The 27,361-nt window shown below is 43.3% G+C and overlaps 3 protein-coding genes across 5 annotated transcripts in view; 2 read left to right on the top strand and 1 right to left on the bottom strand.

The window, feature by feature from the left end:
• The window catches only part of ITCH (itchy E3 ubiquitin protein ligase), a 125,185-nt gene extending 117,797 nt beyond the window's left edge, over positions 1-7,388 (top strand). The window contains exons 25-26 of one of the 2 annotated variants that reach the window (XM_081256794.1): positions 1,657-1,729; positions 3,844-7,388. In XM_081256794.1, coding sequence (XP_081112920.1) covers positions 1,657-1,729; positions 3,844-3,943 — 173 coding nt within the window. In that variant the 3' untranslated portion in view covers positions 3,944-7,388. The remainder of the gene's footprint in view (positions 1-1,656; positions 1,730-3,843) is intronic. The other variant, XM_081256795.1, reaches the window with a different exon arrangement.
• Positions 1-27,361, bottom strand: part of PIGU (phosphatidylinositol glycan anchor biosynthesis class U) — a 577,582-nt gene that overhangs the window by 423,057 nt on the left and 127,164 nt on the right. Inside the window, exon 12 of one of the 2 annotated variants that reach the window (XM_081256797.1) lies at positions 24,091-24,243. The exons of the other annotated variant lie outside the window; for it this stretch is intronic. Within the exon in view, the coding sequence (XP_081112923.1) occupies positions 24,178-24,243 (66 nt within the window). The 3' untranslated portion in view covers positions 24,091-24,177. Of the gene's footprint in view, positions 1-24,090; positions 24,244-27,361 lie in introns of those variants that run through there. 2 annotated transcript variants of the gene reach the window in all.
• Positions 11,299-26,656, top strand: DYNLRB1 (dynein light chain roadblock-type 1). The gene is made up of 4 exons (XM_081256809.1): positions 11,299-11,398; positions 19,083-19,158; positions 22,496-22,663; positions 26,292-26,656. Exons 1-4 carry the CDS (start codon positions 11,396-11,398, stop codon positions 26,333-26,335), a joined length of 291 nt encoding a protein of 96 aa, XP_081112935.1. The 5' UTR covers positions 11,299-11,395; the 3' UTR covers positions 26,336-26,656.

Raw genomic sequence — 27,361 nt, 5'->3', positions numbered from 1 at the left:
AGGCTGAAAAATAGGAAAAGAGGTGCAAGAGTCTATCTGAAAGTTGTTTCGTTTAGGGACAGTGTCAGAGTAAGATTGAAAACAACAGGCAACCTGAAATTAACTTCAGTATATAATGTTTACAACATGATGTCTTACAATTCCATAAAATTTTAGAAAGCATCCAGGGTAATAGTATTGATAATATGACATATTTGTACAATAGTCTTTATCAATGAAATTCACTAAAATCCTTCATTTCATATTTCTCTGCTATTTTATTTTATTTTATTTTTTAAATTTTTATTTTTGTCTACGTTGGGTCTTCCTTGCTGTGTGCGGGCTTTCTGTAGTTGCAGTGAGCGGGGGCTTCTCTTTGTTGAGGTGCATGGGCTTCTCATTGCAGTGGCTTCTCTTGTTGTGGAGCACGGGCCCTAGAGCACATGGGCTTCAGTAGTTATGGCACGTGGGCTAAGTAGTTGTGCTTTGCGGGCTCTAGAGCCCAGGCTCAGTAGTTGTGGTGCAGGGCTTAGTTGCTTCATGGCATGTGGTACCTTCCTGGACCAGGGCTCAAATCCATCTCCCCTGCACTGGCAGGCGGATTCTTAACCACTACGCCACCAGGGAAGTCCCTCTCTGCTATGTTAATATTTGATTCTAAGTCTATTAAAAGCAATCCAGACTCTACTATTACATACTAATTAGCACTATTAAATGAAACTTTCCATCTCTGTGGTTAGAAATGCTGTAATATATTGAGAGAATGTGCCAGTACATAAACCATTTAATAATTTCAAGCTTAATTATTTAATAATTTTAACTATCCTTTTTCATAATGACCATATCCTATGTTACTGGGCTTTTTGCATAACTACTTGTGAAAACACTTCAATGTGATTAGATACAAAAGTACTACCACTTTATATTTGTACTGGGTTTAGTCAGGTGGAACATGAGAAAGTTCTTTGGGTATGACTGTCTTACATATGGCAAAACAATAAGTGTGCCTGGCCCCTTCTTATTTAAAAGTCCAGTAGTACTACCAGTCCTTATGACCACCAGTAAATGCTTCTTAGGGAGCAGTAGTGACCTTTTTAGAAAAACCAGTGCTTAAAGATAACCATTAACAGCTGACTCCAACACAAGGTAAATGAGAGGCAAGAATGGGGTGTTAAGTGTGTAAGGGTCTGCCCTATAGGACCTATAGGCACAAGCATTGTTAATATTGAATTCACTAGGTTGTTTACATTTTCTAAAGTTTTAACAATTTTCTATTTAAATCAAGTTTTGTAAGACAGTGAGCTGTAGTTTCCCTATTGTGTTTAAAACTAAAATTAAGCTTTTTATGTGTTCTGTTCTTATGTGAGGTATTATTAATTTATAGCATTCTGTTATTCTGGCTAAGGAATACTAGATAAAAGTGCATTTTCTCCTCTTGGGCATACATTAACAATGTGGTTCTCAAACTCTAGCTCTCAATCAGAATCGCCTGGAAGCTTGTTAAAACACTATTGCTGAGCCTCACCCCCAGAGTTTTTGATTCAACTCAGTAGGCTTGGGTTAGGGCCTGTGGATTTGTGATTCTTAACAAGTTCCCTGGTGATGCTGATGCAGCTGGATTGGGGATAACAATTTGAGAACCATTGCACTATCAAACTGTTGATGATTCACTTTTAGGGAGCAATGGGCCACAGAAATTCTGCATTGAAAAAGTTGGGAAAGAAAATTGGTTGCCTAGAAGTCATACCTGGTAAGTAAAATCAGAAAGATTCAGTTATATGTATAACTGAATCACTTTGCTGTACACCTCAAACTAACACAAAATTGTTAATCAACTATACTTCAAAATAAAAGAAAAAAAAGTGTAGAAAACAGCCTTTTCTCATTTATCCTGTATATACTAAAATGTGTTAGAAATTAGAAATGGAATACTTTGCCCATGGTATTGAATTATTTTTAATAGCTTTAGTGAGACATAATTTATGTAACAAAAAACTTACCCATTTTAATTCAGTGATATTTAGTAGATTTTCAGAAAAGTAACCATCACTATGATCTAGTTTTAGAGTATTTCCTTCACCCCAAAACAATCCCTGTTGCCATTAACAGTCAATCCCTCCCCCGACCCCGAATTTTTTTTTTGAAATGTGATATTTAGAAAACTTAACTTTTCTCTGTAGGCAGAGGAAGAAATCAAGTCTAGATAGCTGTAGGGAGAGCTACTCTAACATGGTGACAGAAATACTATTTTCTCATTATAAATGTAGTTTAACCACATTTCCAAAAATGTACAAAACTAAAAACAAACCCTAATCTTAACTCTAATACAATATATTGGAATTCAACCTAATGTCAACAATAGTTGAACTTTATTTTGTGGGACATTTCATTGGTCATATATATACCTTGCGGGATGTTTGTTTATTTTCCCTATCTACCCTTTTTATTTGTTTTATTGTTTTCTCCTTTGTATTTTCATACATGTGGCTTTTTAAAAATAACAGCTTGGCATGTTTGTTGAAAATCAGTTGACCTTAAATACATGGGTTTATTTCTGGGTTCTCAATTCTATTCCATTGATCTATATGTCTGTCCTTAATGGCAGTAACATTGTCTTGATTACTGTAGCTTTTCAGTGAGTTTTGAAATTAAGTATGCATTCTCCAACTTTTTCAAGATTGTTTCTGCTCTTCTGGGTTCTTTGGATTTCCATATGAATTATAAGATCAGCTTGTCCATTTCTGCAAAGAGGTCAGCTGGGATTTTGATGTGAATTGCTTTGATCAGTTTGGGGGAGTAAGGTCATCTTAACAGTATTAAGTCTTCTGATCCATGAATATCAGGTGTCTTTCCATTTGTTTAGGTATTTAACTTATTTCAGCAATGTTTTGTGGTTTTCATTACACAAGCCCTGCATTTCTTCTGATAAATTTATTCCTAAGTATTTTTTTCTTTTTGAAGCTATTATAAATGGAATTGTTCTCTTAATTTCATTTCAGATTATTCATTGCTAGTATATCAAAATACAATTGATTTTTTTACATTCATCTTGTACACATATATTTTGATTTGATCTTTTCTCCCTTTTTTTAAACTTGGAACAGATTGTGCCATTACATTATTGTGAATAGCTTATCTCAGTCACACATGAAAACCAGCCTCATTACTTTTTCAAGTTCCATGTTTCCATTTGTTCATTTCCATAACCATAAATTTATTTTCCTTTTGTGGATAGCATTATTTCGTCTGTTGCCAAACATCTACCAGCACCTTATCCTATAAATATAGCAGAGGGCCAAGGCTTTAGGGCAGATTCACTACCTGTTACCTTGTGAAGGTGTTCTTAATATGGCCCAAAATTAGAAGATGCCTTTAAAAACTCACAGCTAAGAATATATTGGACAGAGAAATTCAGTCAGACGAACATATTAGATATTAGAGCCGAAAACTGTTTTATTCTTAATGGGGTATACTTAAAACCTTTTGATAAGAGACCTATGACTCACAAAGCCTGAAGTATTTACTGTCTAGCCCTTTACAGCAGAAGTTTGCTGACCACGTATAGATTAGGGTGGATGGGAAAGCTTGAGAGGAGTAACATTTTACTGAGTACCTGCTGAGCACCAGTATTGTGCTATATATATGCTTGTTTATTCTTCACTCTATCCCAAGAGATAAATATTGTTATTCCCATTTTACCAAAGAAAAAACCAAGACTCAGAAAAGTAAAAAACACCTGCTCAGGGGCCCAGTGACAGAGCTGGGATTTGAACCTAATTTTGCCTGGCTTTAAAACCATTGTTACACTGCCCATATGATTCTTAATATATTTCCTTTTCTCAAGCTAACAATTCTTACTTTTAGTTTTAACCGCCTGGACCTGCCACCCTACAAGAGCTATGAGCAACTGAAGGAAAAGCTGTTATTTGCTATTGAAGAAACAGAAGGATTTGGACAAGAGTGACTTCGGAGAGCTTGCACCACCAAAGGACAAGAACTTATTTGCAATGTTTGTCCTTTTCCTTCTTTGCCTATTGCACATCTTGTAAAATTGGACTGTGACTGTTTAGAGAGTTACCTTGAGTGTAAGTAAATTAATGTTATCTTTGAGATTTATCTCCCAGTGATTCTGGATTTCTTCTCAATGTTCCAGAACTCAGATCTGCAAATGACTAGTCAAAACCGTACTTAACATGGAATTAACACAACAATGAAATCTGCCTTGTCTTATTCCACTAGATTGTTTCCTTAACAAAAATTTTGTATATGTGTATCAGAAGTCTCATTTGGGAGTAGGGTTTTTTCTTTTAGAGATTCTGAAAATATGCAGGGAAGTCCCTTGGTAACTAAAATAGGTAAGATCTTTCTGTTAAGCCTCATGGTAAGAGGTATTTGTTTAAAATAGCCCAGCTTCTGGGGATGTGAGCAAACTTCTGGGTTGTGCTCTCCCTCTTATTTCAGCCTGGCCTGACTGTTGTTTTTCCTTTCCGGAGCATGAAATCCATGCATCATTTTGATGTTATCTCTAGAAAGGAGAGATGTGAGACTCTTGTATCTCTCTACAAAGTAGTTTTGTTAATTTGAATTCAGAGAGAAGTTGGTCCCAGCCTGCAAATGACTGCATAACTCTCTTCATTTGGAAGTTTGTTTTAATTGCCTTGCAAATACTAAACTTCACAAACAATATTAACACTATGCTTCCTTCACTGTCTGTATAAAAAAGTTAACCTAGAATTGGAATTAATTTAGCTGAATTCTTTGAAGGCCATCAACAATTTTTATATGTTCCTGTATATTAATTGCATCTTTATAATTTTATCATAATCCAACAACTTCAGTTACATTTAATTATTGCTAAGGAGTTCAAGTTATAACTAGAGTGCTTTCTAAATCAAGCAGAGGTCAATGAAACATCCTGTAAAATTACATTTTCATTAGGGAGGGAGAGCTGTGGTACTGGCTAAAAAGAAGGGAGTAATACGTTTATTTGCAATACATTTCTAGTAACCACAGAAATGTATTCTGTATGTGAATTAAAACTTTTTAAATTGATAATTTCTCTGACACCTGTTAGAGTAGTTATTTCCATTCTTTCCCTTGTCCTGATCTGGATGTTCTGTTCACCTCTAAAAATTTTAACAGGTTTTCCCCATGACTGTTAGATTGCTCTGTTAGTAACTGATTAATGAATGCACTTTGACTTTCTCTCTGGGAATTTTTTTAACTTAGCCTTCTTAGACTCTGTCAAGATGACAGCTGTCAGAGGTTTGACTTTATGGACAGTGGGAGGAAGCCGAAGCCAGCTGAGTGCCTATCATAGCTGAACCCTGAGGACAGCCTCATAGCTCATGAGATAGGAACTTTGGCAGGTTTCAGTACCATAGCATGAACAAATAGCATTGAGCCAAAAATCAGCAGAGAATAGCAAACCCCTGTTGTATATGGAAAGAAAACGGGGGTTTTTGTCCCTAACTACTCTTCCATCTTGGAAAAACAACAAAAACACTTTGCAACTTGTGTATCTGTACTCTAAAACACTGCCATCATAAAGCATACTTACATGAGTGAAAGGGTTGCCTCATCCAGAAATTGTTAGTGTAAAGGGAGAGATTCGGCTCCCCCCAAATCCTATCTTTATTTTGATTTTATTCTCCTTACTCTAGGAAATGTAGTACAGTCTCTAAGCCCTAGTTGTTTTCAAAGTAGTGACTCTGCCTTTTTGTTGGTAGGGGGCAAAAAATTCTTGCTTTGTCTTACAGAGCGAATGTCTGCCAACTACCCATTCGTTATATATAAGTCTGAATTTTGGTAATATATGGCTATGGAGATTAAGCCTTCTATAAAGACTTCCTATTGAGGTAAATGCTTACATTGAAATGTAGTTACCTACAATATTTACTAGAGATTTATGAGATTAAATTAAGAGATAATGTAAGAAAGTAGACTTTTTTTGTTCTACATAATGCTTGATGATTCATTTAGGGACCTAGAAATATTGTTCAAAAATGTATAAATATCCAAAAGGCTTTCTGCCCTATATTTTTAAAATACAGAATAGTTATATTTGAAGTAGTCCTGGCCCTAGTTCTATAGGGCTTGGCTATTTAATATTTTTATGGAAGAAACGTTTAGTTCTGGAAAAGGTAAATGCTTGTATATATTTTTGCAGCCTGGGATCTCCCTTACTCCATTTCTTCCTTTAATTTAAATGGCCACATGTATATGTCTTTCCCTGCTGTGTTAGGAAAATGGGGGCTGGATATCCCAAGAATCAGAGGTTATATAAAAATACTGCAAATAGACAGCAGACATAAATATCTACCAAATACTATCTTAAATTTTGGTCCAAATTGATCATTTGGAAATAGATTTATTGTAAGTGTTTAATTAGAGCGATTTCTTAAATCTGAACTAAATTGCTTTTTAGAGTCCTTTTTTCTTTGTAAGCATTGTAAATGCTAATAAATCCTGTTAATTTTTTTACTGCATGTTATGTTGAAATAAAAACAAAGTAAAATGAGCAATTGCCTTATTCTTCTGCTCTTTTGGGAGGTTGGGGAAGGCAGCATTTCACATAATCTGGGTCTGGAGGGAAGGACCTCACTTGTTTCATCAAATAGAGTGATTTAAAACTGGTCCAGCCGCTCATAATAATGAATTACTGCTCTGTCTTTTATGATCTTATATCAGAGTGCAGAAGAATGTAATTTTGTAAGACTTACAATAACTCTATTTAAAAATCAGGTACTAGTTTTTCATCAGGAGATTGACATACCAATGTCAATTCATCTGAAATTTTAGTGAAACATGACTCACCTGCCCAAAGAGGTCTCATCCTAAATGAACTATTTCAGTCAAACCCACTCTGCCACTTTTTATTTACCTGGTTAATAATCTGAAATGTTATTAGGGATGACTCATGGAATTAGACTTCTCTATTTTTATATCCCTCCTTGTTTTGGATGTAACTCCATCCTTTTAAACTCCTTTAGGTTAACTACTTCTATTTAATATTATTGGTATCTCCAGCCCCCCTCATTTTTTTGTTTTTCTTTTAGAGTTATTTACAAAATTATTTGTATATATGCTATGCTTTCATTAACCAAAAATGGAATGGCAGCACTGGATTGTATATTACTGTATTGGAGTTCCTTTGTTTTCTTGAACTGTAATTTCAAACACTCAGGTAACTTTACAAATACCACAAGGAGTGAAGTGCTCTTATAAAGGTCCTGCAGGGGGCTGCCTCACTTGCATTTCCCTAAAAGTTGTAAGACTGTTTACAATTAAACTTTTTGGTCCTTCATTTGCACACTTTTCTTTTAGTCTTGAGTAAGGTTTTCCCCACTTGCAGGGAAGCCTTCTATGTGAACAGGTCATATAGATTTCTGCCCCTCTGCTTTTGTAAGTGAGCAGGTTACAGCCTGTCTTGTACTGTGGAGTAGATAGGAAAAAATCTAGGAAGACTCAGGTGAGACTGTATTTAGTGCCTATGTTGAAGAGAACCAAGATGAAGACATCTCCTTTTCTGGGACAACCAAGGGTTTCCCTAAGACAGGATCCCAGCCATAGGTGCTCAATTGAGAATTACCAGCTGGCTACCAAGACCTTTTCTTATTAGGAAACCAAGTGATCATGCTCTTATTTAAAATAGATCCAGGGGAAAGATGCTAAGGGAAGTGGGGTTTTTTTAATATTCTGATCTAACAGTGACTGGAGGACAGGTTCCTTCCACATCCTGCAAAGTAGGCCCTATCCTGTTTATTCTGTCCTATATAAGCAGCTAGAAAGCTCTAGTTTTCAGCGTGGCTGAAAAAAAGAGGGAAGACATGTTCCCCACAGCATGAGGAAATCTTCCATGGGAAAGTAAGTAGTTACTTTTACTGTCCATTTGGCTGACCAAACCCTATAAAGCATCAAACTGGGACTCAGCTCTGACTGACTGGCTGCTATTCTCTGGGCTTTCAGGACGAGTGTCTCACAGTGTGTAACTCCAGAATAGAAACTGCTGTCACGTGCAGCTCATTGCATTGGTCAATTCCCATATGTCTGTCGGGCTCCTTTGTGGTCAGGACATTTAGGGGAAAGGTCCACGGGAATCTTCCAGGTCTTCACTGGAGACCTAGAAAGGACAGTATTGGTCCCTTATGAACAGGTTCCCATTGAGCAGAGATGCTGTGGGCAGGAGGGTTTCCTCAAAGAAACTCACAGGGAAGGACACTGAGAATTTTCAGGCATACCTGCAGATCGCTGAAAACAGCCATGCTGGTATTTTCCTCATTTCTAATTCAGACCTCTTCTATTTATCTTCTCTATCCTAGCGACCAATATCACACCTATATTTACTTAGTCCAGGACAACTGTCAACATTTATTACTATGTCCCAGACACTTAGATATGCTACATGCACTGTCAGTCTTCCTGGTCACTTTCAGAGAGGAATGATTATCTCTATTTTATAGAATAGAAAATAGGCTCAAGGTAATTGAGTAACTTGAAGTGTCCACAGCTATTAAGTGGCAAGAGTGCAAATTGGAATCCAGGACTGTCTGATTCCAAAGACTGCGTGCTTAAACGTTTGGCTGTACTGCTACTCACAACCAGTTCAGCTGTTCCATAACCAGTTCAGCTGTTCCATCTAATTGGTCTCCAAATCCTATCAAATCCACTTCCAAACCTTTTTTTTTTTTTTTTCCCCCCCGGTACGGGGGCCTCTCACTGTTGTGGCCTCTCCCCTTGTGGAGCACAGGCTCCGGACTCACAGGCTCAGTGGCCATGGCTCACGGGCCCAGCCGCTCTGTGGCATGTGGGATCTTCCCGGACCGGGGCACGAACCTGTGTCCCCTGCATCGGCAGGCGGACTCTCAACCACTGCGCCACCAGGGAAGCCCCAAAACTTTTGAATCACTTCTTTCGGAGCTGCCCGCATTACCACAGCCCACGTCCATCATCCCTACCACGGTTGACTGTAGCAACTTCTTGTCATTGCCTCCGTTCTCTCCAGTCCATCTGTGCTGCCTCAGAATGATTTGTGGAAGAGTTGTCTCATGGTTCTCCCCTCTTAAAATATTACAGTGGTTCCTCCACTGCCACAGAATAAACTCCAAAACTCATAAGCCTGTCACTCAAGGCCCTGACTACTTCCAACTCCTCAATTCTTATTCTGGTTCCAGTCACATGAACTTTTTGCTTTTGTGATTGTGATCTTGTTCAATTCATTCACCCCCTCTCAGTCTGTTTCTCCATATGTAAGATGGTGGTGATGATCATCCTGTGCTTATCTCCCAGGTTATTTTGAGGTCCAGTCACTGCAGCCCTTCTTCCCCTTGCTAAACACTTTTATAATGTTTCCAGATTCAATAATCATTTCTTTGTATCCAATCCTTCTTTTTTAACTTTACTTTGAAATAATTTTAGACTTATAGAGCTGTTACAAAAAAATAGTATAGTACAGGGAACTCCTGCACACACTTCACCCAGCTTTCCCCAATGTTAACATCCCATATAACTTGGTACAATTATGAAAACTTGACATTGGTAAAATGACACTAAACTACAACCTTTATACAGGTATCACCAGTTTTCCCACCAGTGTCGTTTTTCTCAGTCTCTTCCAATCTGTGACAGTTCCTCATTCAGACCTTGACATTTTTTGAAGAGTATTGATCTGGCACCTTGTAGAATGTCCTAATATTGGTTAATGTTTTCTTATGGTTAAGGCCATGGATTTCTTTTTGTGAAAAACACCATAGAGGTGGTGTGCCCTTGGTGCATGATATCAGAGGGCACATATCAATATCCCATTACCAGTTATGTTAACCTTGATCCTCTGGTTAAGATGGTGCCTGCCAGGTTTCCTCACTGTAAAGTCACTATTCGATCCTCTTAATACGCAGATGCCCCTAGAAGGAAAACCAGATCCTCCCCCAATTGAAAGAGGCTACAGTGGAATGAATTTTTGGAGATCATCTGCGTTGAATTCAGCAAGATCCAGTGCCTCAAAGAAACACTGTAAGCTGAGGCTAATTAGCAAATTATTTCCTGCTAGAGAACCCATAAATTTTTGTGGAAAACGGAACAACATAGTGTTGCGATAAAAATAGAAGTGAGGTGTTTTTTTTCCCTCTCCTGAGAACAAGAAAAGTAAAGGGAACAGTGAACAGGCTGGAGAAGAAAACATAACCTGGCCTGAAAGTGTTAATCACTCCTTGCTTTATTTTAACTGTTACTAATCGGTAGTGTCTGTAACTAGATTTGAACTTCACAAAACTAACCTCACTCCCTGACACTATGTAAATTACATCCTGCACCTATCACGCTAACGCTGTGTGAGTTACATCCTGGGCAGATCAACCCCAAACTTCATGTAAATTACATCGTGGTCCTGGTGTTTATATTCCCTGCGCCCCCTGGTAACAAATCACCCCCTGCAGCTTTTGCATTTCAGAAAGAAGGTCGCAGGCAGATAAACCAGAGACAAAGGGACCCAATTACTGGACTGCCTAACGCCAGCTATGACTGTTTTGAAATAATGCAAGGAGAAAAAGAATGCGAGACTTTCACTACTTTGATCCTTATATACCGGGGACTGCGAGCCCCACATATAAAATCTCCGTTTCGGGGGGGGGGACACACAGTTCTTGAGGCGCTAGCCTGCTGTGTCTTCCCTTTTGCCTGGCAGAGGAATAAAGCCATCTCTCTTATCCTCCAAAATCTGTCTCGTATTTCTGTTCAGCATCGGTGCACGGAGAGCCAAGATTTGTTGGCAACAATAGGGCTCCAGGAAGAAGGTGAGAAAATGAGGGAGCACAGAAATGTGAGGTGGCGGCTTCAAGGGAACACCGGGTGGCTGCTGAGCTCGGGGTTCAAAGGCTGCGGACTCCCAGTCTAGACCTGACCGCTTCTCTCAGAGCCTGCATGGAATATTCCCAAGGGAGTCGCTCTGGAGAACCCAGGGACGCTTGACTCCAGCCCGAACTCCGGATTTTCCCGCGTTTTCGGAGCTTTTTGGCTTCGCGCCTCATTTTGCCTGAAAGGAGGTCTCAGCAACTCCCGTCCTCGCCTTCAGAATCGCTCACCACCCTCCACCCAGAATCTGCAGATCCAGCTCAGACCTCGGTTGAGAGTTGAAAGCCTCTTCCAACAACGCGAACCAGCGTCTTTTCGGCACAGTGGGCATTAGGAATTTTCCATAGCTTAAGTGCTCCTTTACTGTTCATTTTCGGACGGCACAGGGCAAGTTCCCCTCGAGCCCTGGGGCAGCTAAGATCCGCCTACCCTCCCGCCCAGCCGTCCCACGCTGGCTCCTGATAGGTTACCGAGGCTGTCCGCCTTGACAGGGGGCTGTGCGCAGGCGCAGAGAGGCAGCGGGACTGGGCTGAGGGCTGGGGACGCGGAGCTGCCGGTTCGGTCCGAGATGGTGAGTGTCTGCTGGGAGCTTGTGGCAGGCGGCCGGGAGGTGGCCGAGCACGACTTCCCGACACCCTGAGCCTGGCCTTCCATCCTCCGGGGGCGGCTCCGAGCGCTGGACTGGGCATCCGCGGGGCTGGGCGGGGCCGGGGCCGAGTTGTCTGGAGGTCGGAACCGGGGCGGCGCGGGCCTCCAGACTAGACCGAGGGGACACCGGATCCCGCTGTCCCTAGACCGGAAGCAGTTGCTTGGGCCTCGGCGAGGGATTGACGGAGATGGGGAGGCAGGCCCACAGGCCTCTGCCTCCTAGCATCCTGGGCCTTGTTGCGAGATAACAACAATAATGATTACACTTCCGGGAAGCTTAATTCGTGTCAGGCACTGCTAAGCGCCTTACCTACCCTGCCCTTCCTCCTCACCGTAGCGCTGTGAAGGAGGTACGATCATTATCCCCCTTTTACATACTTGGAGTCTAAAGCCTGGTGAAGCTAAGTGCCTTGCCCCAGGAAATGGCAGAGGTGTATTTGAACCCTAGAAACTCGACTGCTGCCTTTCTGTCCCTGTGGTTCTTTCGAGACGCTGGGACATGGTGCATGAGTCAGAAACGAGCGGGATCCACCCTTGGGGTTCCTGCCTTGCTGGCTAGAACTGTGGGCCCTTTACGCCTTTACAGGTTTGTTTTCTTGTGTTTTTAAACCTCCCAAGTTGTAAAAAACTTGAAAAGACCTTTTAAATGTTAAATCATGTGAATGGCTTTCGGAAATCGTATTTAAGAATTTAAAGTCTATAAGAAAAATTGAAAAGGAATAAGAAACAGTGCCGTGACCTGGAGGTGACGACTTATAATTAGGCATATTACTCCTATTAGTCATTTTCTCTTCAGTTTTTGCTTTATATAGTTTAGCTGTATACTTTGCTTTATATAGTTGGCTAGTTTATAGTATAGATGAAGTAACTTCATCTTTCACATCACTTTTTAAACTAAAAAATTTTTTTAACAAATCTTACGGTAAAAAAGTAATAATAATAATCTGAAAGGATCTAAGTGAAAAATAAATCTCCCACCCAACGCTGACACCCAGCCTCAGTCTCCTTCAGAAACATTGTTAGTTTCTTTTATTAATATATCTATACAAGCATGTATATACATGCCCCCTTTTTCTTACACAAGTGGTAGCTTCCTGCAACCTGTACCATGCTGTTGTGTGTTTATATTCATAAAAGCAAAACATATTTAGATGCACAGTTTAACAAATTGAAGCAGTACCAAAGTATGTAATGTAGAAAGTGTAAGTAGTCCCTATCTCACTTCCCTCTGGTAATGACTGTTGACAGTGGGTGTGTTTCCTTCCAGGTTTGTTTAGTGCATAAGCACATTTATATATAGCCTGTTTATTACATGAAACTGGAACATATGTATTTATGCATATTAAGTTTACTTTAGGCTAATATGTATAGATAATCTCATTCTGCAACCTACTCTGTTCACTAAAAGATATCAAATATTTTTCCATGTCGATAAATACAAATCTACTTCATTCTTTTAAAGGACTGTATTCATATTCTATTGCAGTATATACATTTAGATGGTTTACAGTTTTTCAATCCAGACAATGCTGCAGTATTATTTTTGTCTTTTTTTTTTTTTTTTTTTTTTTGCACTTATGTTTGTGTTATGCAGTTGTGGTACTTCTGGCATGCATATTTCAACATTTTGGTAGAAACTGACAAATTGCCCCTTAGGATGGTGAGGTGATATAAAAATCATCCATAATTAGCATCCAGTTTTACTCCATCACACAAGTATTTTCATCTTTGTACATTCTTCTTCCTCTTTGTTCACATATGCTTATTTTTCAAGATGTACCTGCTAGTTTTTTGTTTCTGTTTGTTTTAATGTCCAAAGACATATAACTTTGTTGCTGCATCATCTTTGTAATGAATCATTTTTAGTAACTACATAATAGTCAGTGAAATATTTTTACCATAATTTGCCAAATCATTCCCCTGGTGTACATTTGGGTTGCTTCTAGTTCATTAACGGAGATAACACTGTGATGAATGTCTCTGAATGTGTAGAGTTTGTTTTCTTTGTCTTTTTTTTTTAATTTATTAGTTTATTTCCTTAGGAGAAATTCTCAGGAAAAGAATTTCTGAGGCAAGGGGACCAACACTTACGGTTCTCGCAATAGTATTGTCCTGTAGCTTTCCCAAAAGGTCGTATTGCCTTCGTACCAGTTTTGCCATAATACTGCCAGCGTTCAAAAACATAATCATTCTGTGTGATATTTTGGAATTACTCCTTTGTTCTATTTGATGCAAATGTTTTTCCCTCCTTTTAATTCATTTTTGTTTTATGGCAATTAAAAATTTCATGCTTCTTAGTCAAATTGGTCACAGTTCCTTTGTGAATCATTTGCTTCAGATGGTTATCCCTCCTATGCCAAACCAATGAATAATCCTGGAGTTTTACTGCTGCTTGTTTTTTGTTGTTGTTTGTTTGTTTGTTTGTTTTGTGTGTGTGTGTGTGTGTGTGTGTGTTTTGTCTGTCAGCAACATGCAGCTGGGAGCTAGAGAACCCTTCTCTGATGCAGACACCCATGTTAATAGTAATAAAGAGTCCGGGTGCTGAGGATACCAGTTGGGCTGTCTGTAGGAGCAGGACAGGAATTTGGTGATGTGAGCCGACCCAGAGTATCCACTCAGATATTTCTGGTACCAGTTGACTAGCACTGCAGGGATGACAAACTTTAAAGACAAAGGTGCATGACTTGGATGCCTAACTAGGACTCCTTTCCCATCTGCAGATGTCTCTGTTGCTGCTTGTGTCTTTTTGGCATCATTTGTTTTCTTTCTTGGCTCCTCAGGACTGAACTTGAAGTTTGTTTTAAGCATTTTCTCCTGAAAGCAGGTGTGCAGTGCCTCCTCTAGACCTCATGACCCCCATTCACCCAGGCCTAGCCCCATGCTACTGGTTGGGGTCAGATTGGAGAAGCTATTTTCTAGTCTTCCAGGAAAAATTTTTATTAAATTTGACTACATAAAAATTTTGAACTTCTGATTATTGAAAAAAATCATAAGGCTACATTTGAAAAGTGGGAGAAGTGTAATTTATATGATAGACAAAAGTCTAATATTTCTAACATAAGTTTTTGAAAATCAATAAGATATATGGAAAAATCAAGACTCAAAAAAGGAGAGATGCAAGCAAATTCCACTTTAACTTCATTGATAAGTTTTTTGTTTTTTATTTTTCTGATGAACCTCACTGATAATTCTTAAACATTAAAGAAAAGTTGGCTTTCTATTACTTGGGTTTTGCCTGTCAGATTAGCAAAGAATCAAAAACCTTGGCATTACTGGTTCTCTTTATTCCTCTGAACATGCCAGACTCCTTCCCACTTCACTGCCTTTGCTTTCATCCCATTGCGTGGAGTGCCTTTCTTTCTCATCATTTAGTTCTTGGCTTAAAGATTACATCTTCAGGTGTTCCTGACCACACTTGTCAAGTAGCATCCTCCTGTCCCCCCCCCCGCCCCCCCCAGCCCCATCCCTGTACCCTGCAAGAATCTTGGTCATTTGTTTTTGAAGGTCTCTTCCACCAAAATGTGAGCTCCCTGAGGATTGGGACCTCATCATTTGCGGTCAGTGATATATTCAGCTCTCCTCTTTTTTTTTTTAATTTATTTATTTTGGGCTGCATTTTGGGCTTTTCTCTAGTTGCAGTGAGCGGGGGCTACTCTCTGTTGCAGTGCGAGGGCTTCTCATTGCGGTGGCTTCTCTTGTTGCAGAGCACGGGCTCTAGGCACGTGGGCTTCAGTAGTTGTGGCACTCGGGCTCAGTAGTGTGGCTCGTGGGCTCTAGAGTGCAGGCTCGGTAGTTGTGGCGCACAGGCTTAGTTGCTGCATGGCATGTGGGATCTTCCCAGGCCAGGGATCGAACCCATGTCCCCTGCCTTGGCAGGTGGATTCTTAACCACTGCACCACCAGGGAAGTCCCTCAGCTCTTCTCTCTTGACCTGCTGTGTGTCCTTGGGCAAAAACTCTTCTCCTTTCTGAACCTTGGTTTTTCTCATTGTAAAATGGAGATCATACTAACCATGGAAAGTTCAGATGAGACGTGTCTGAAAACATTCATCCTAATATCTGACCTATAGCAGATTCTGAGTTGGTCATTGTATATGTGTATGTCCTCCCTTTCTTGGTAAGTGTTTACTTTTTAAGCAGCCAGATCTCAGTAGTTGGTTCTCATTAAATTTAGGATCAACTAAACCTTAGCTCCTTTTTATCCTGGGTACTGAACTTAAAAAGGTTGATTTTTTGTAAAACATGGTTGTAGAAATGGTTTTTATTTGTTCCTTAAGTATCTATTGAGCCTATGCTGTACCAGGTACTGGGATTACAAAGTCTAGGTTCCTGCTCCCAGGGTGCCTTGGGTCTGGAGGAGGAGACAGATGCAGAACAGGCAGTTACACTCCACTGTGATAAGTGCTATGGAGTCAGGGTGCGTGGGTGCCTAGAAGAGGGGCGAGGGGCAGGTGTCAGAGAAGGCCTCCCGTAGGAGGCTCATGAGCTGAGTCCAAAGAGTTGGGATTTAGTTACATCAAGTGGTTGAGTGAGGGAGAGAAGATTGCTGCTTTCAGAAGGAGCAGCACATGCCAGGCCCGGGCTCAGGCAGGCTGTGCTTGCCCCCTGCAGTCCGTTCTCCACACAGCAGCCAGGGCCATCCTTTTGAAAGAGATCTTGTCACTGCTCACCTCAAAACCTGCTAGTGGCTCCTCACACCCTCCCCATTAAAAACCAAAGTCATTACTCTGGTCTATGAGGCCCCCTGAAATCTAGTCTGATCCTGGCTCCCTCCCTCATCTGGCTGCCTGCCACTCACTGCCCTCAGCCGCACTGGCTCCTTTGCTTTTTTTCTGGAACACTCTCCCTAGAAATCTGCATGGTTAGCTCCCTCGTTTCTTTTCAGATCTCTACTCAGCTATCACCTTAGTGAGGCCTTCTCTGACCACCTTGTTTAAAATTGCCATCAGCCCCTGCATTCCAGGTCCCCCATCCCTACTGTATTTGGCATTTGTATTTTATGTTTTTTTAAAAAATGTCTGATCCCTTCCCCCCCCCCACCAATGTCGGCTTCATGAGAGCAGGGATTTTTGTCGTATTTTGTTCAATACAGCATCCCTAGGCCTAAAACAACATCTGGCACATAGAAGTTTCCCATATAGTTATTGAATGAATAGCAGTCTTATGAAATTTCATCTTTTTCATTTCAGCCTCACTTTCCAATCTCCAGGGGTATTTTGGACTTTGATTCTGGCATCTTTGGTTTTAGCTTGCCCCGTCCCCAGTTTGACTGCAGATTGTTTGAGCTGCCCTAAATTGCCATCCTACTTCTTCCTATATATGCTTATTCTCATAATGTTGAGAATGTCAGAGCCCTATAGTTCCCAAATCAGAGATGTCTGATCGCTTGGATACACAGAGAGATGGGTTAAAAAAATGTTTTTAAGTAGAAACAATGGGGACTTCCCTGGTGGTCCAGTGGTAAAAAATCCGCCTACCAATGCAGGGGCTGCGGGTTCGAACCCTGGTCAGGGAACGAAGATCCCACATGCCGCGGGGCAACTAAGCCCGCGTGCCACAGCTACTGGGTTCGCGCGCCTCAAGGAGAGAGGCTGCATGCGGCAAACTACAGAGCTCACACACCCTGGAGCCCACGAGCCACAACTGGAGAGAAGCCCGAGCCCCGCCACGAAAGATCCTGTGTGCCGCAACTGAGACCCGATGCGACCAAATAAATAAACAAATAAATAGGTATATATGTGGAATTATATAAAAAATAGAAACAATATAATAGAGTAAAAGAGGCTGTTTAAAAAAAAGAAAGAAAGAAACGAAAACCTAATCTATACTTCTCTGCTCTCAGTGTGGCTTTTTATTTTTTTCTATAATCCTTCTAGCCCTCTTCTTGTTTTCATGTATATGCAGTCTCGCAACACTTTCTCTTTGTGGTGGTGTAAATATTCTGATCCCCATTGTTAATGTATGTATTATATTCCTGTGAACGGACATTCCAAAATTTCCTCGGCCTTTTCCCTAATTACTGGGTATTTGGGGCTCCTCCTGCTTTTTTGTTATTGCAGATGTCACTGCAGCAGACACCTTGCTGTGTTCTTTTAGTTCTTTTGGATTATTTCCTTAGGATGAATTTCCAGGAGGGTTACCAGGTCAGATTGAGTACGGTGTAGTTTTGACCACCATCATACTTCTCCGCTCCTCTCCAGAATGGTGTGTAGTAGGAGCTCACTGCAAGTCTGCTGAATGAGCTACGATCTCATACACGTGTAACGCACTGTATTATACTCTCACATCCACATAGCGAGCCCTGTCCTTTTACCCAAGGCTCCAGATTATAGAGGCATCAGGCTCTCTGCCGTTTTGTAGAAGGAACTTGTTTGCCCTTCCCTCTGGCATTTGAGAGTATTCACATGTCATTGGGGGGTGGGTGGCAGAGACTGGATTGTGAGGCTTGTGCCTACTAGAAAAACAACCTTTGTGCTATCTCCATCCACTGTTTAGAAGCTCCTCCCCCTGGGCCAACTCATTAGCCCATGAGGGTGGGGGACCACTCTCTTGGTGAACAGAGCCTCTGTTTCCAACATAATCTGACTCTCGGCCTGTGAGGAGCTTCTGACTAGATGCTGGATGGGTACCGAAGGGACCTCCTAGAACAAACACTTCGGGCCAGTCTCCGTCCACAGGAAGAGTTAGACCGACTTCAGTTTAACAGCTATTTATTGAGCCCCTACTCTGCAGACCATTATAGAGACTCCAAGTAAAGCAGTACCTAATGCATCCCCAGAGAGGTACAGTCAAGGCTTCATGGAGGAGGGTGAGATCTTAGATGATCTAGAAGCATTTGCTGGATTTCAGCAGAGAAGAGGCCTTGTTCGGGTAAAAAGATGTGGAGACAGGGAGTTATGGACATGTAGGTGGAGAGTGGATGGAAGGGTAAAAGAGATGGGAATAATAATAGAGAAGGGCTTGCATGCAAGGTGAGGGCCCAGAGTCTGTCCACCCTGTTTACAAATTCCATGTGCCAGAGTATCCCACCCAGACTAGCACCCGGAGATGCAGGATTAATGAGCCCCTTCCTCAGCATTTGCTATGGCTGTGTGCCACGTGTCGCCCTATCTCAGGTGCCAGCTTATTAGGTCACTGAGTCTATCCTCATGGGATCATTTTGCTTCCTTTGGGATGTTTTCAGTTGTGCTCTTTGGGCCACAAATGATGATGTGTCTCCTTCCTGTTAGACACCCCTGTTTGGGTTTTTTTAAATCATTGGAGTCCTCTGGTTTGTCCCCCAGCTGTACCAAATATGTGAGTCATGGATGTGTCTGTACTCCTGGGAATGGTATTTGAATTCTGCTCCCCAACAGCTGAGGGGCAAAGGGCCCCTGGTGGGCAAAGGGCCAGGAGCACAGCCCCACCCCATACTGGGAAGATGATGGTTTAGATGCTGGTGGTGGCCTAGGAACCATTCCAAATAGGCCTGGGGAGCTTTCAGGAAGTGCCACGTGCCTGGGTGTTACTTGTTTGTTGTTGGAATGTGTGATTCATCTGCCAGGGCTGTGAGGGAGTTGATCCAGCCTTCCTGACCCCTCCTAACCTTGGTCTTATTCTCTCTGGCAGGCAGAGGTGGAGGAGACACTGAAGCGACTTCAGAGCCAGAAGGGCGTGCAGGGAATCATCGTGGTGAACACAGAAGGTACACCCTCCTTCCAGCCATGACCTGAGTGCAGGCAGGCCCCCAGAAAATAGCCCAACACAGCATAACACTTGCTTTTTACTAAACCTCTCATTACCTGATCTATTTCTCACCCCCCCCTTTTCTTTTTTAAACACCTCTAGTGTCCAAACGCTATTACTAGAATTCTAAATTTAAAAAAAGGAAAAATTCACTCTACCCCACTGCCCTGACACATCATACTTTTCAGTATGCCATACTTTTTCAGCCCTTGTCCAGGTGCATTTTCTCTTGGTCATAATTATAGTTGTTACTCTTTTGCATATGTTTTACTCATGAGTTTTTGTTTGGGTTTTTTTTTTTTTTTTGGCTCCATGGTTTACATAAGCAAAATTTTTAACTGCCAGTACAATGTTTATTGAGCATCCTACATTTATGCTGTTTCCACTTTTTTTTGCTAGGTAATACTCTTGCCAACTTCTTTGGGCCTATAGTTTTCCCTCCTCTTCTGGGACATTATTTCAACAACTAGAAGAGTACAGATGCTAATTTTCTCATCCTGCAGTAGACATGGTGAAGAAGGGAACTGACATTATCGCACAACTGTTCTGTGCCAGGCCACGGGCTGGTGCCTCACAAAACATAGTTTTTCATGTATCCCTTGAAGCAGCTCTGTTGTCTCCATTTCGCAGTGGAGAAGAGGGAGTCTAGAAATTTAATTGATTCACCTACCATTATAGAGCCAAGATGTCATCCCAAGTCTGTCTGAACGCACTTGTGCTCTTTCTCCCACACTGTGCTGTGAAGGACCAGAGGGTGGCTGCTGGACTATGTCCCAGGCCATGTCCAGGGTCACCCAGCTGGGCTCCCCCAATTCTCAAATCCAGTGCATTCAGTCAGCTCTGCTTTGTTTGAGGCTCCTTGAGAGCCTCTGTGTGTATGCACTGTCATTCTGGGCCTTGTTTTGGAAAGGCAGAATTCTCAACAGTGCCTACTTAAAGAGAGCAGAATGAAAGTCACCAAGGGTGACAGATTGAAGGTGGCATGTCCTCAGAATGTTGTTTTCCAAGTCGTCAGACCCTGGACAGCCCAGAGCCAGGCAGAGTGTGCTCCCCAGCTTTGTCAGACTCTAATTAAACCACGAGGTCATTGTGTTCAAAGGAGGCAGTAGGTTGGGGAGCCCAGAGGACACTGGGAGGCAGCTCGGGTCCACCACTGACCAACTGGGTGGCCTGAGGCTTCCCCTTCCTCTTCAGAACTTAGCTGCCCCAAATGGAGTGGTTGGTCCTTGCTACAGGGAGCTTCTTGCGCCAAGACCCAAAAGACTGTATGTCACTCAGAAAAAGACTCTCTTCTGGGACTGGACATTTTTGACCCCAGATGGGGAGGGAACAGCCCCAGGGGCCGACTCCCCACCTGGGACCCCTAGGCTTCCAGTAGTATTCCAAACCACAAGGCTTCATTCTTGCCTTAAAACTGCCCCAAAAGTTGAGCTTTTTCCTTGGGAAAATATAACCCCAACTGCTTACCACCTTTTGGATACTAATGATGAGCACTTATTTTTTGTATATTAATGTGGCAGTATGGCACAGTGGCTAAGAATATGGAATGCGGAGCCAGACTGCCTGGGTTTGAATCCCGACCCTACTTACTTATCAACTGTATGATCTTAACAAGTCACTTAACCTCTCTGTTCCAGTTTCCTCATCTGTAAAATGTGGACAGTCATTCTACTTTCTTCTAAGGGAAGCATTTAGAACGGTGCCTGATGTACAGTAACTGCCATATGAATGTTAAAAATTATTTTGTGTGTGTTTGTGTTTGTTTATTTATTTATTTATTGGCCATGCTGCGTGGCATGTGGGATCTTAGTTCCCCAAACAGGGATCAAACCAATGTCCCCTGCAATGGAAGCACAGAGCCTTAGCCACGGGACTGCCAGGGAAGTCCCTGTGTTTATTTATTTTTAGTTTATGTTCCATTCACGGAGCTCCCACTTCAGTCTCTCATTTACATTTCACACAGTGACCCTGCAAAGCAGGGACGTTTGCCCATTTTTCAGATGAGAAACTGGAAGCTGAGAGCAGTGAGGTAACCTGCCCGAGATCACCCAGCCATAGATGGAGGTGGTCAGAACTCACTGCTCTGTGGGGCCCTTAAGCCCTCTGAAGACTTCCATTAGAGGTGATCAGTTAAGGATGATTGTATTAGGGACCTTTATTACCCCTCTCAGGCTTTCCTACCCCCATGATTCAGCTCAGCTGCCTCTTCCTGCAGGATGCCTTCCCTGACCATCCCAGCCCAGAGGGATTGCTTCCCGCCCCTAAAATTATGACATGCTCTTGTCCCAATCACTTACCAACCACCTGCCACTGCCTGTTGACGTCTCAGCCTTGGCCAAATTTAAATGGTGTTTCATAATAAAAGTGTGAGTTTAAGCAGACTTAACCAAGAATGTAAGGAACAGGGCTTCCCTGGTGGTGCAGTGGTTAAGAATCTGCCTGCCAATGCAGGGGACACGGGTTCGAGCCCTGGTCCAGGAAGATCCCACATGCCACAGAGCGACTAAGCCCATGCACCACAACTACTGAGCCTGCGCTCTAGAGCCCGCGAGCCACAACTACTGAAGCCCATGTGCCTAGAGCCCGTGCTCTGCAACAAGAGAAGCCACTGCAATGAGAAGCCCATGCACCACAATGAAGAGTAGCCCCCACTCGCTGCAACTATAGAAAGCCCACGCGCAGCAACGAAGACCCAATGCAGCCAAAAATAAAAATAAATTAAAAATAAATTAATTTAAAAGAATAATAATAATAACTGGGCCCTAAGCCTTCCTTGGTGGGAACTGGAGCAAAACACCAGTGACGGTTCTATCTTGACACGGGCTGACCTTTCTTCTTCTATCTACTTTTTAGTATTTACAGATTTGTAGGAGGTATTCTCCTTATTTCTGTTCTAAGTGTTATGAATGATAGTCTCTCCTTCTATTGCTGGAAACCAGCCAGTATGATGTGGCCCTGTGAAAGGAGCCTGGCAGTCGAGCCAACAGGCCTGCGTTTGAATCCTGACCCCACTGCTTCTCTTTACCTGCTGTGTGACCATAGGCAGGCCACCTCACCGCTCAGAGTTTCTGTTGCCTCATTGGCAAGTAAAGATGGTGACGCCGCCCTTAGAGTAGTTCTGGGGACTGTTGTTGACATACTTCAAGTGCTCAACACTTGCCTGTCAAGCTTTCAGTAAATAGTGGGCTTTGACTGTTAACTGCCAGTCTAGACTCTAGAATTATGGGTGTGGGGCTAAGAGCTGGGCAGAAAGGGACCCCAGTGTTCTGCTCAGTCTCTGTCTCGTCTCCCCTCAGGCATTCCCATCAAGAGCACCATGGACAATCCCACCACCACACAGTACGCCAACCTCATGCACAACTTCATCTTGAAGGCCCGGAGCACCGTGCGTGAAATTGACCCCCAGAATGACCTCACCTTCCTTCGAATTCGCTCCAAGAAAAATGAAATTATGGTTGCACCAGGTAAGTGGTCTTCCACATCCCCACTTAGGAGCAGACCCTCACAGTGCATGCTCTGTAGCTATCAGGACGGCTTAGCACATGGGTGTCTCCATAGTTTCCACAGAAAGGCCTGAAGAGCAGAAGGTACAGATTTGATTGCCTCACCACCTGGCCTGTCTCCAGCTGGCGTCCCCAACAAATACTCATTCACAGTGACTCTAGGCCAGACCCCGTCCTGGGTTCTAGGCCACAGCAGGGAATTGTGTTCTCATGGGGGAGAGAGACATATAAGCATAACACAGTGTAATCCTCACCTTGATGTGGGGGAATTCAAGGAGCACTTGGGAACATAGAGGAAGGTGTGATTAGGGCTACTTGTGGCTGCTTGTGGCGGTCAGCAAAGGCTTCCCAGAGGAGGGAGCACTTGAGCTGAGTCTTGAGGGCACAGGTGCAGAGTAAGCAAGCAGGGTGGGGCTTGGGGGTGCGGGGGGTGGGAAAGCTACGCTTGAAGAAAAAGGAATTCAGCGCTTCTAAACCAAAGTGTGAGGCAAAAACACCATGCACTATTTTATCTATTCATTTGCCCACTTCCAAACGAAAGTCCCGTTTCTCTGGACCCCATACAGACAGCTCTTCCTCCAGCACTGGAAGAGATTGCTGCTTTTGTTTCACATGAGGTGCTTGGCTTGCACTTGGGGACTGTGTGGTGCAAACCATACCTGGCTTAGGTCTTAGGATCATTCTCAGGGTAATGAGATGCTTACCGTGGGAGGAGCCCATGAGGACGGGGACCGCAGGAGGGGACAGCAGGGCCACCTGCCCTGCCCTGCCTCACCTCCCTCACACGCACGGCCTGGAGTGGTAGACAGATCCTCCAGGACTGTTTTTGCAGTCACTTCTCCCCCTCCGTCTCCTTTTTGGCTGAGCCCCGTGGTTGAGTGTGCCTGAGCTAAATGTGCAGATGGTGATGGAGGCGGCTGCAGTGCAGCTTGTCTAGGGCACCAGGATATGTGTAGGAAGGAGTGTGAGGTGATACGTTTGGTCCAGTTTAGAAGGGGCCTCAAATGCCAAACGCAGCTGCATAGACTTGACCCTGTGAGCAGAGGTTTTTTAAGGCAGGAGGTGATAGGATTGTGACTGAGGGCCTGGATGAAAGAGGGCAGTGGGGAGGCTGGGACATTGACTGCCCCTGGGCTTTGCAACACAGGTGCCGAGGAGGCTGGCTGCAGAATTCTGAGGTATTTGATGGCGGTCAGCCACTCCTTGCAGCAGAGCAATATTGGTTCTGTTCCCAGGCCTGTTCGGGTCCAGTTGAGCTGCTTGGAAGGATGTGAAGGAGAGACCCATAGAGCCAGTCACAGGGGCCCACAGTCTCCTGGGGACACTCCCTGGAGGGGTGGGGACAGAGCAGGTCAGTCACAAATAAGAACCTAGGATAACTTCAGAGTCATTTATTCCAAAAACATACATACACTGTTTATCAATTTAATCACTGTCTAATGCATCTCCAACCAATGATGAGGTCTCTGATTCTGTCAGCGAAAATAGACTGCAGCAGGCACAGCATCTGTTTTCCCGGCTTCACCTCTTAAAAGCATGACCTGTAGCAAATCACAGGACACCTCCAAACCTCTGTTTCTACATCTGTAAAGTGTCTAGTAGGGGCCAGTACTGCTCTGGTGCTCTGAGATGCCTCATCTGGTTGAGTATGTTGGCACGAGTTTGGGCAGAAAGGCTTGGAATCAGATTTGAACTCACATCCCTCCCAAGACTTCATGCTGTGTGATTACAGACAAACCTCCACTCCCCTAGAAATTAGGCTACCAACCCTCCAAATCAGAGCAAACCTTGTGCCCCACCTGGAAGCCCACAATGTGAAGCAAGGACAAATTACGTGGTCTCCAAGTCGACAGACTCTCGGCGGACAGCACCTCTTGGCTTAAAGCTTCCAAGAATGTCTGCTCTGGAGCAGCTGAGTGAACACAGTGTCATCAAGCTTTAACACACTGCTTCCCACAAAGCACTGGGAGTGCTATTATTGAATGTAGAGCTTGATTATTTGGAAGAAAAGACACTGGTATTGCTAATAGTATCTGTTTTTATCAGTTTTATTGGTGGCTTGTTAACTATTTCTATTTTTATTAGTGCAGATTGCTTAGCCATGAAACTTAGTCTTATAATATCTGTTCCTTCCCAGATGTCCATCGTCATGGGAAGAAGCAAGCTTTAGGCTTGAATCTGAACAGACACAAAGCAGACATGGCCAAGGTCCTGCCATTTTTCACATGTTCAGCAGCGGGGCAGACCAGAGGCGTTCAGCATCTGAGTCAAACCCAGCTACCCCACCTGGCATGTTTGCCTTGGCTTGGGCAAGTCATGTAATTCTCTGAGCCTTAGTGATCTCATTAGTAAAAATGAGAAAACACTGGGCCCTGCCTCATAGAGTGATTCAAGGATTCAGTGAGGTGCTGTGTGAGAAGTGATTGACCCAGAGCCAGCACGTGGAAGCCTTGGTGAATGTTTGCAGTTTGATCGTTAAGTGGGCAAAGCTGAAACACCCCGCTTCTCCCACTTCCTCTTTTATAAAGTTAGAGGCAGTCAGGCTCACCCCAGAGGACTTGGACTCGCTATGATTTCATGATGGACATTCCTTCTGACTGGCTGGATCCCCAGAGCTGAAATTCAGGTAGCTTTGGACCCCTTTGACCTGGTGCCTTTGAAATTTTCTACTCCAGAAGGCTCTGGAAGGCTAGCACCTGAACTTATGACAGAACTGACATTAACCCAAGACTAGCGGGGTTGAGGTTAGAATTCTGTCTTTGATACTAATTAGCTGGGTAACCTTAAACTAGTGGTTCTTCCCGCAGCATCAGCATCACCTGGGAACTTGTTAAAAATGCAAATTCTCGGGCTCCACCCCAGACCCACTGAGTCCGAAGCCCTGGGGGTGGGACCAGCAGTCCCACAGCCTTCCAAGTGATTCTGACACCCTGTAGGTTGAGAACCATTGCTGTCGGAAACCTTGAACCTGAGTTTCCCTACCCAAAAAAACGTGATAATCCTTCCTCCCTGTTGGTACTGGGAAGATTAGAAATGAGGATGCGGGGACTTCCCTGGTGGTCCACTGGTTAAGAATCCACCTTCCAATTCAGGGGACGTGGGTTTGAACCCTGGTCAGGGAACTAAGATCCCACATGCCACAGGGCAGCTAAGCCCACGCACCACAACTACTGAGTCCACATGCCTCAACAAGAGAAAAACCCGTATGCCACAACTAGAGAGAAGCCCACACGCCGCAAGGAAAGATCCTGCACGCCTCAACAAAGATCCCTCATGCCGCAACTAAAACCTGACGCAGCCAAAGAAAAAGAAAAAGAAAGAAATGAGGATGGGCTGCCGAGCACCACTGCCGGGTAGGGTGAGGGCCCCGCTTCGCGGCAGCCACATGTGCAGAAGCCCCCACAGGAAATCTGCAAGTTTATCTTCTGTTTCCCCAGCAATTGGAAGCAGCCTGAGTATTGATGCTTTTTATCCCTCTCTGCCCCACCACCATTTTACAGTTGGTGTTTTAATGATTTATTGGCTTTGTGGTGTGTTTTTCTCCCATTTTACGTTTAGTGATTTGTTTTTCATGTTTCCTCTTTTGCAGATAAAGACTATTTCTTGATTGTGATTCAGAATCCAACCGAATAAGCCGCTCTCTTGGCTCCCTGCGTCATTCCTTAATTTAATGCCCCTCAAGAATAATAGCATTAATCGTGTCAACCGACTGGCGTATGGAAGTCACCTTAGAGCCCTCTCAGACCAATCCGGCTGCAGCTCCACCTACTCCACCAAAGTCATCCCTCTGCTGGCCAGTCGCACCTGATTTTCCAGGAGGAAAATCCCATCCAGGTTTATGGAGCAAGAAATTGTGAGAAGCCCACACACCCTGTTTCCTTCTGACTTTGAGTTCACTTTGTTGCCCTTGGAAAAGGCTGTTTTTCTTTAACTAAAAATAACCAAAACGCTTTCCCTGCTGTGTGTCTTTAAACACTAGGTGGAAAAGGCCTCCCTTCCTGTGTAATCACGTGGTGTGAAGGCTAAGCCCGGTGCCCCCATGGTGGATTGTGCTCCATACTGCACCTGTGGCCACACTTTCTGAGCTGGACCTGTTTTATGACTGGTGTCCTGGTTTCTGGGCCTCTTGTCCCTAGCCACCCCCTTTATCATTTCTCACCCTCACCAATGTTTCGAAAGCTTTTTTTCGACTACACTTCACTGGGGAAAGGAAAGGAAAGGAGTGAAATTTGTTGAGTACTAGGTGTGGCTTATATCATCCTCATAGTTCCCTACAGACGGGGTGGTAAAGCCATCTTAAAGATGAGGAAGTGGGGTTCTCAAGAATGACTTGCCTGAGGTCTCACAGCTGGGAGCACAGGTGTCTGGCTCCAAAAGCTCTGCTCTTTCCACACTGCCTTCCCCAGAAATCCCAGATGGTCTGGTTCACCCGAGCGAGCTCATCCTGGATAAGCATCCACCTTCCCTTAGACTCGAGTCCTGGGGTGCGGTGGGGATGAGGGGCTGCACCGGACACTCGGTGAGGCTGTAGACCACTCGTCATCCAGCAGCACTTGGATTTTTTTTCCCCAGAAACTACATGTATTTATTTTTTATTAGGCTCTCTTTTTGCCTTTTGTTTCTTGTTACAGAGGGAAAGGATTTAAAACTATAGTGCAA

Source organism: Mesoplodon bidens, assembly GCF_964165515.1.
Source record: "Mesoplodon bidens genome assembly, chromosome: 15".
NCBI lineage: Eukaryota > Metazoa > Chordata > Mammalia > Artiodactyla > Ziphiidae > Mesoplodon > Mesoplodon bidens.
The sequence above is the reverse complement of the archived record's forward strand: the minus strand, read 5'-3'. Positions and strand labels throughout refer to the sequence as shown.

Coding starts and splice junctions, on each gene's coding strand:
- DYNLRB1 (XM_081256809.1), top strand. Junction 19,159..22,495: donor CATCGTGGTGAACACAGAAG/GTACACCCTCCT, acceptor GTCTCCCCTCAG/GCATTCCCATCAAGAGCACC. Junction 22,664..26,291: donor TGAAATTATGGTTGCACCAG/GTAAGTGGTCTT, acceptor CCTCTTTTGCAG/ATAAAGACTATTTCTTGATT.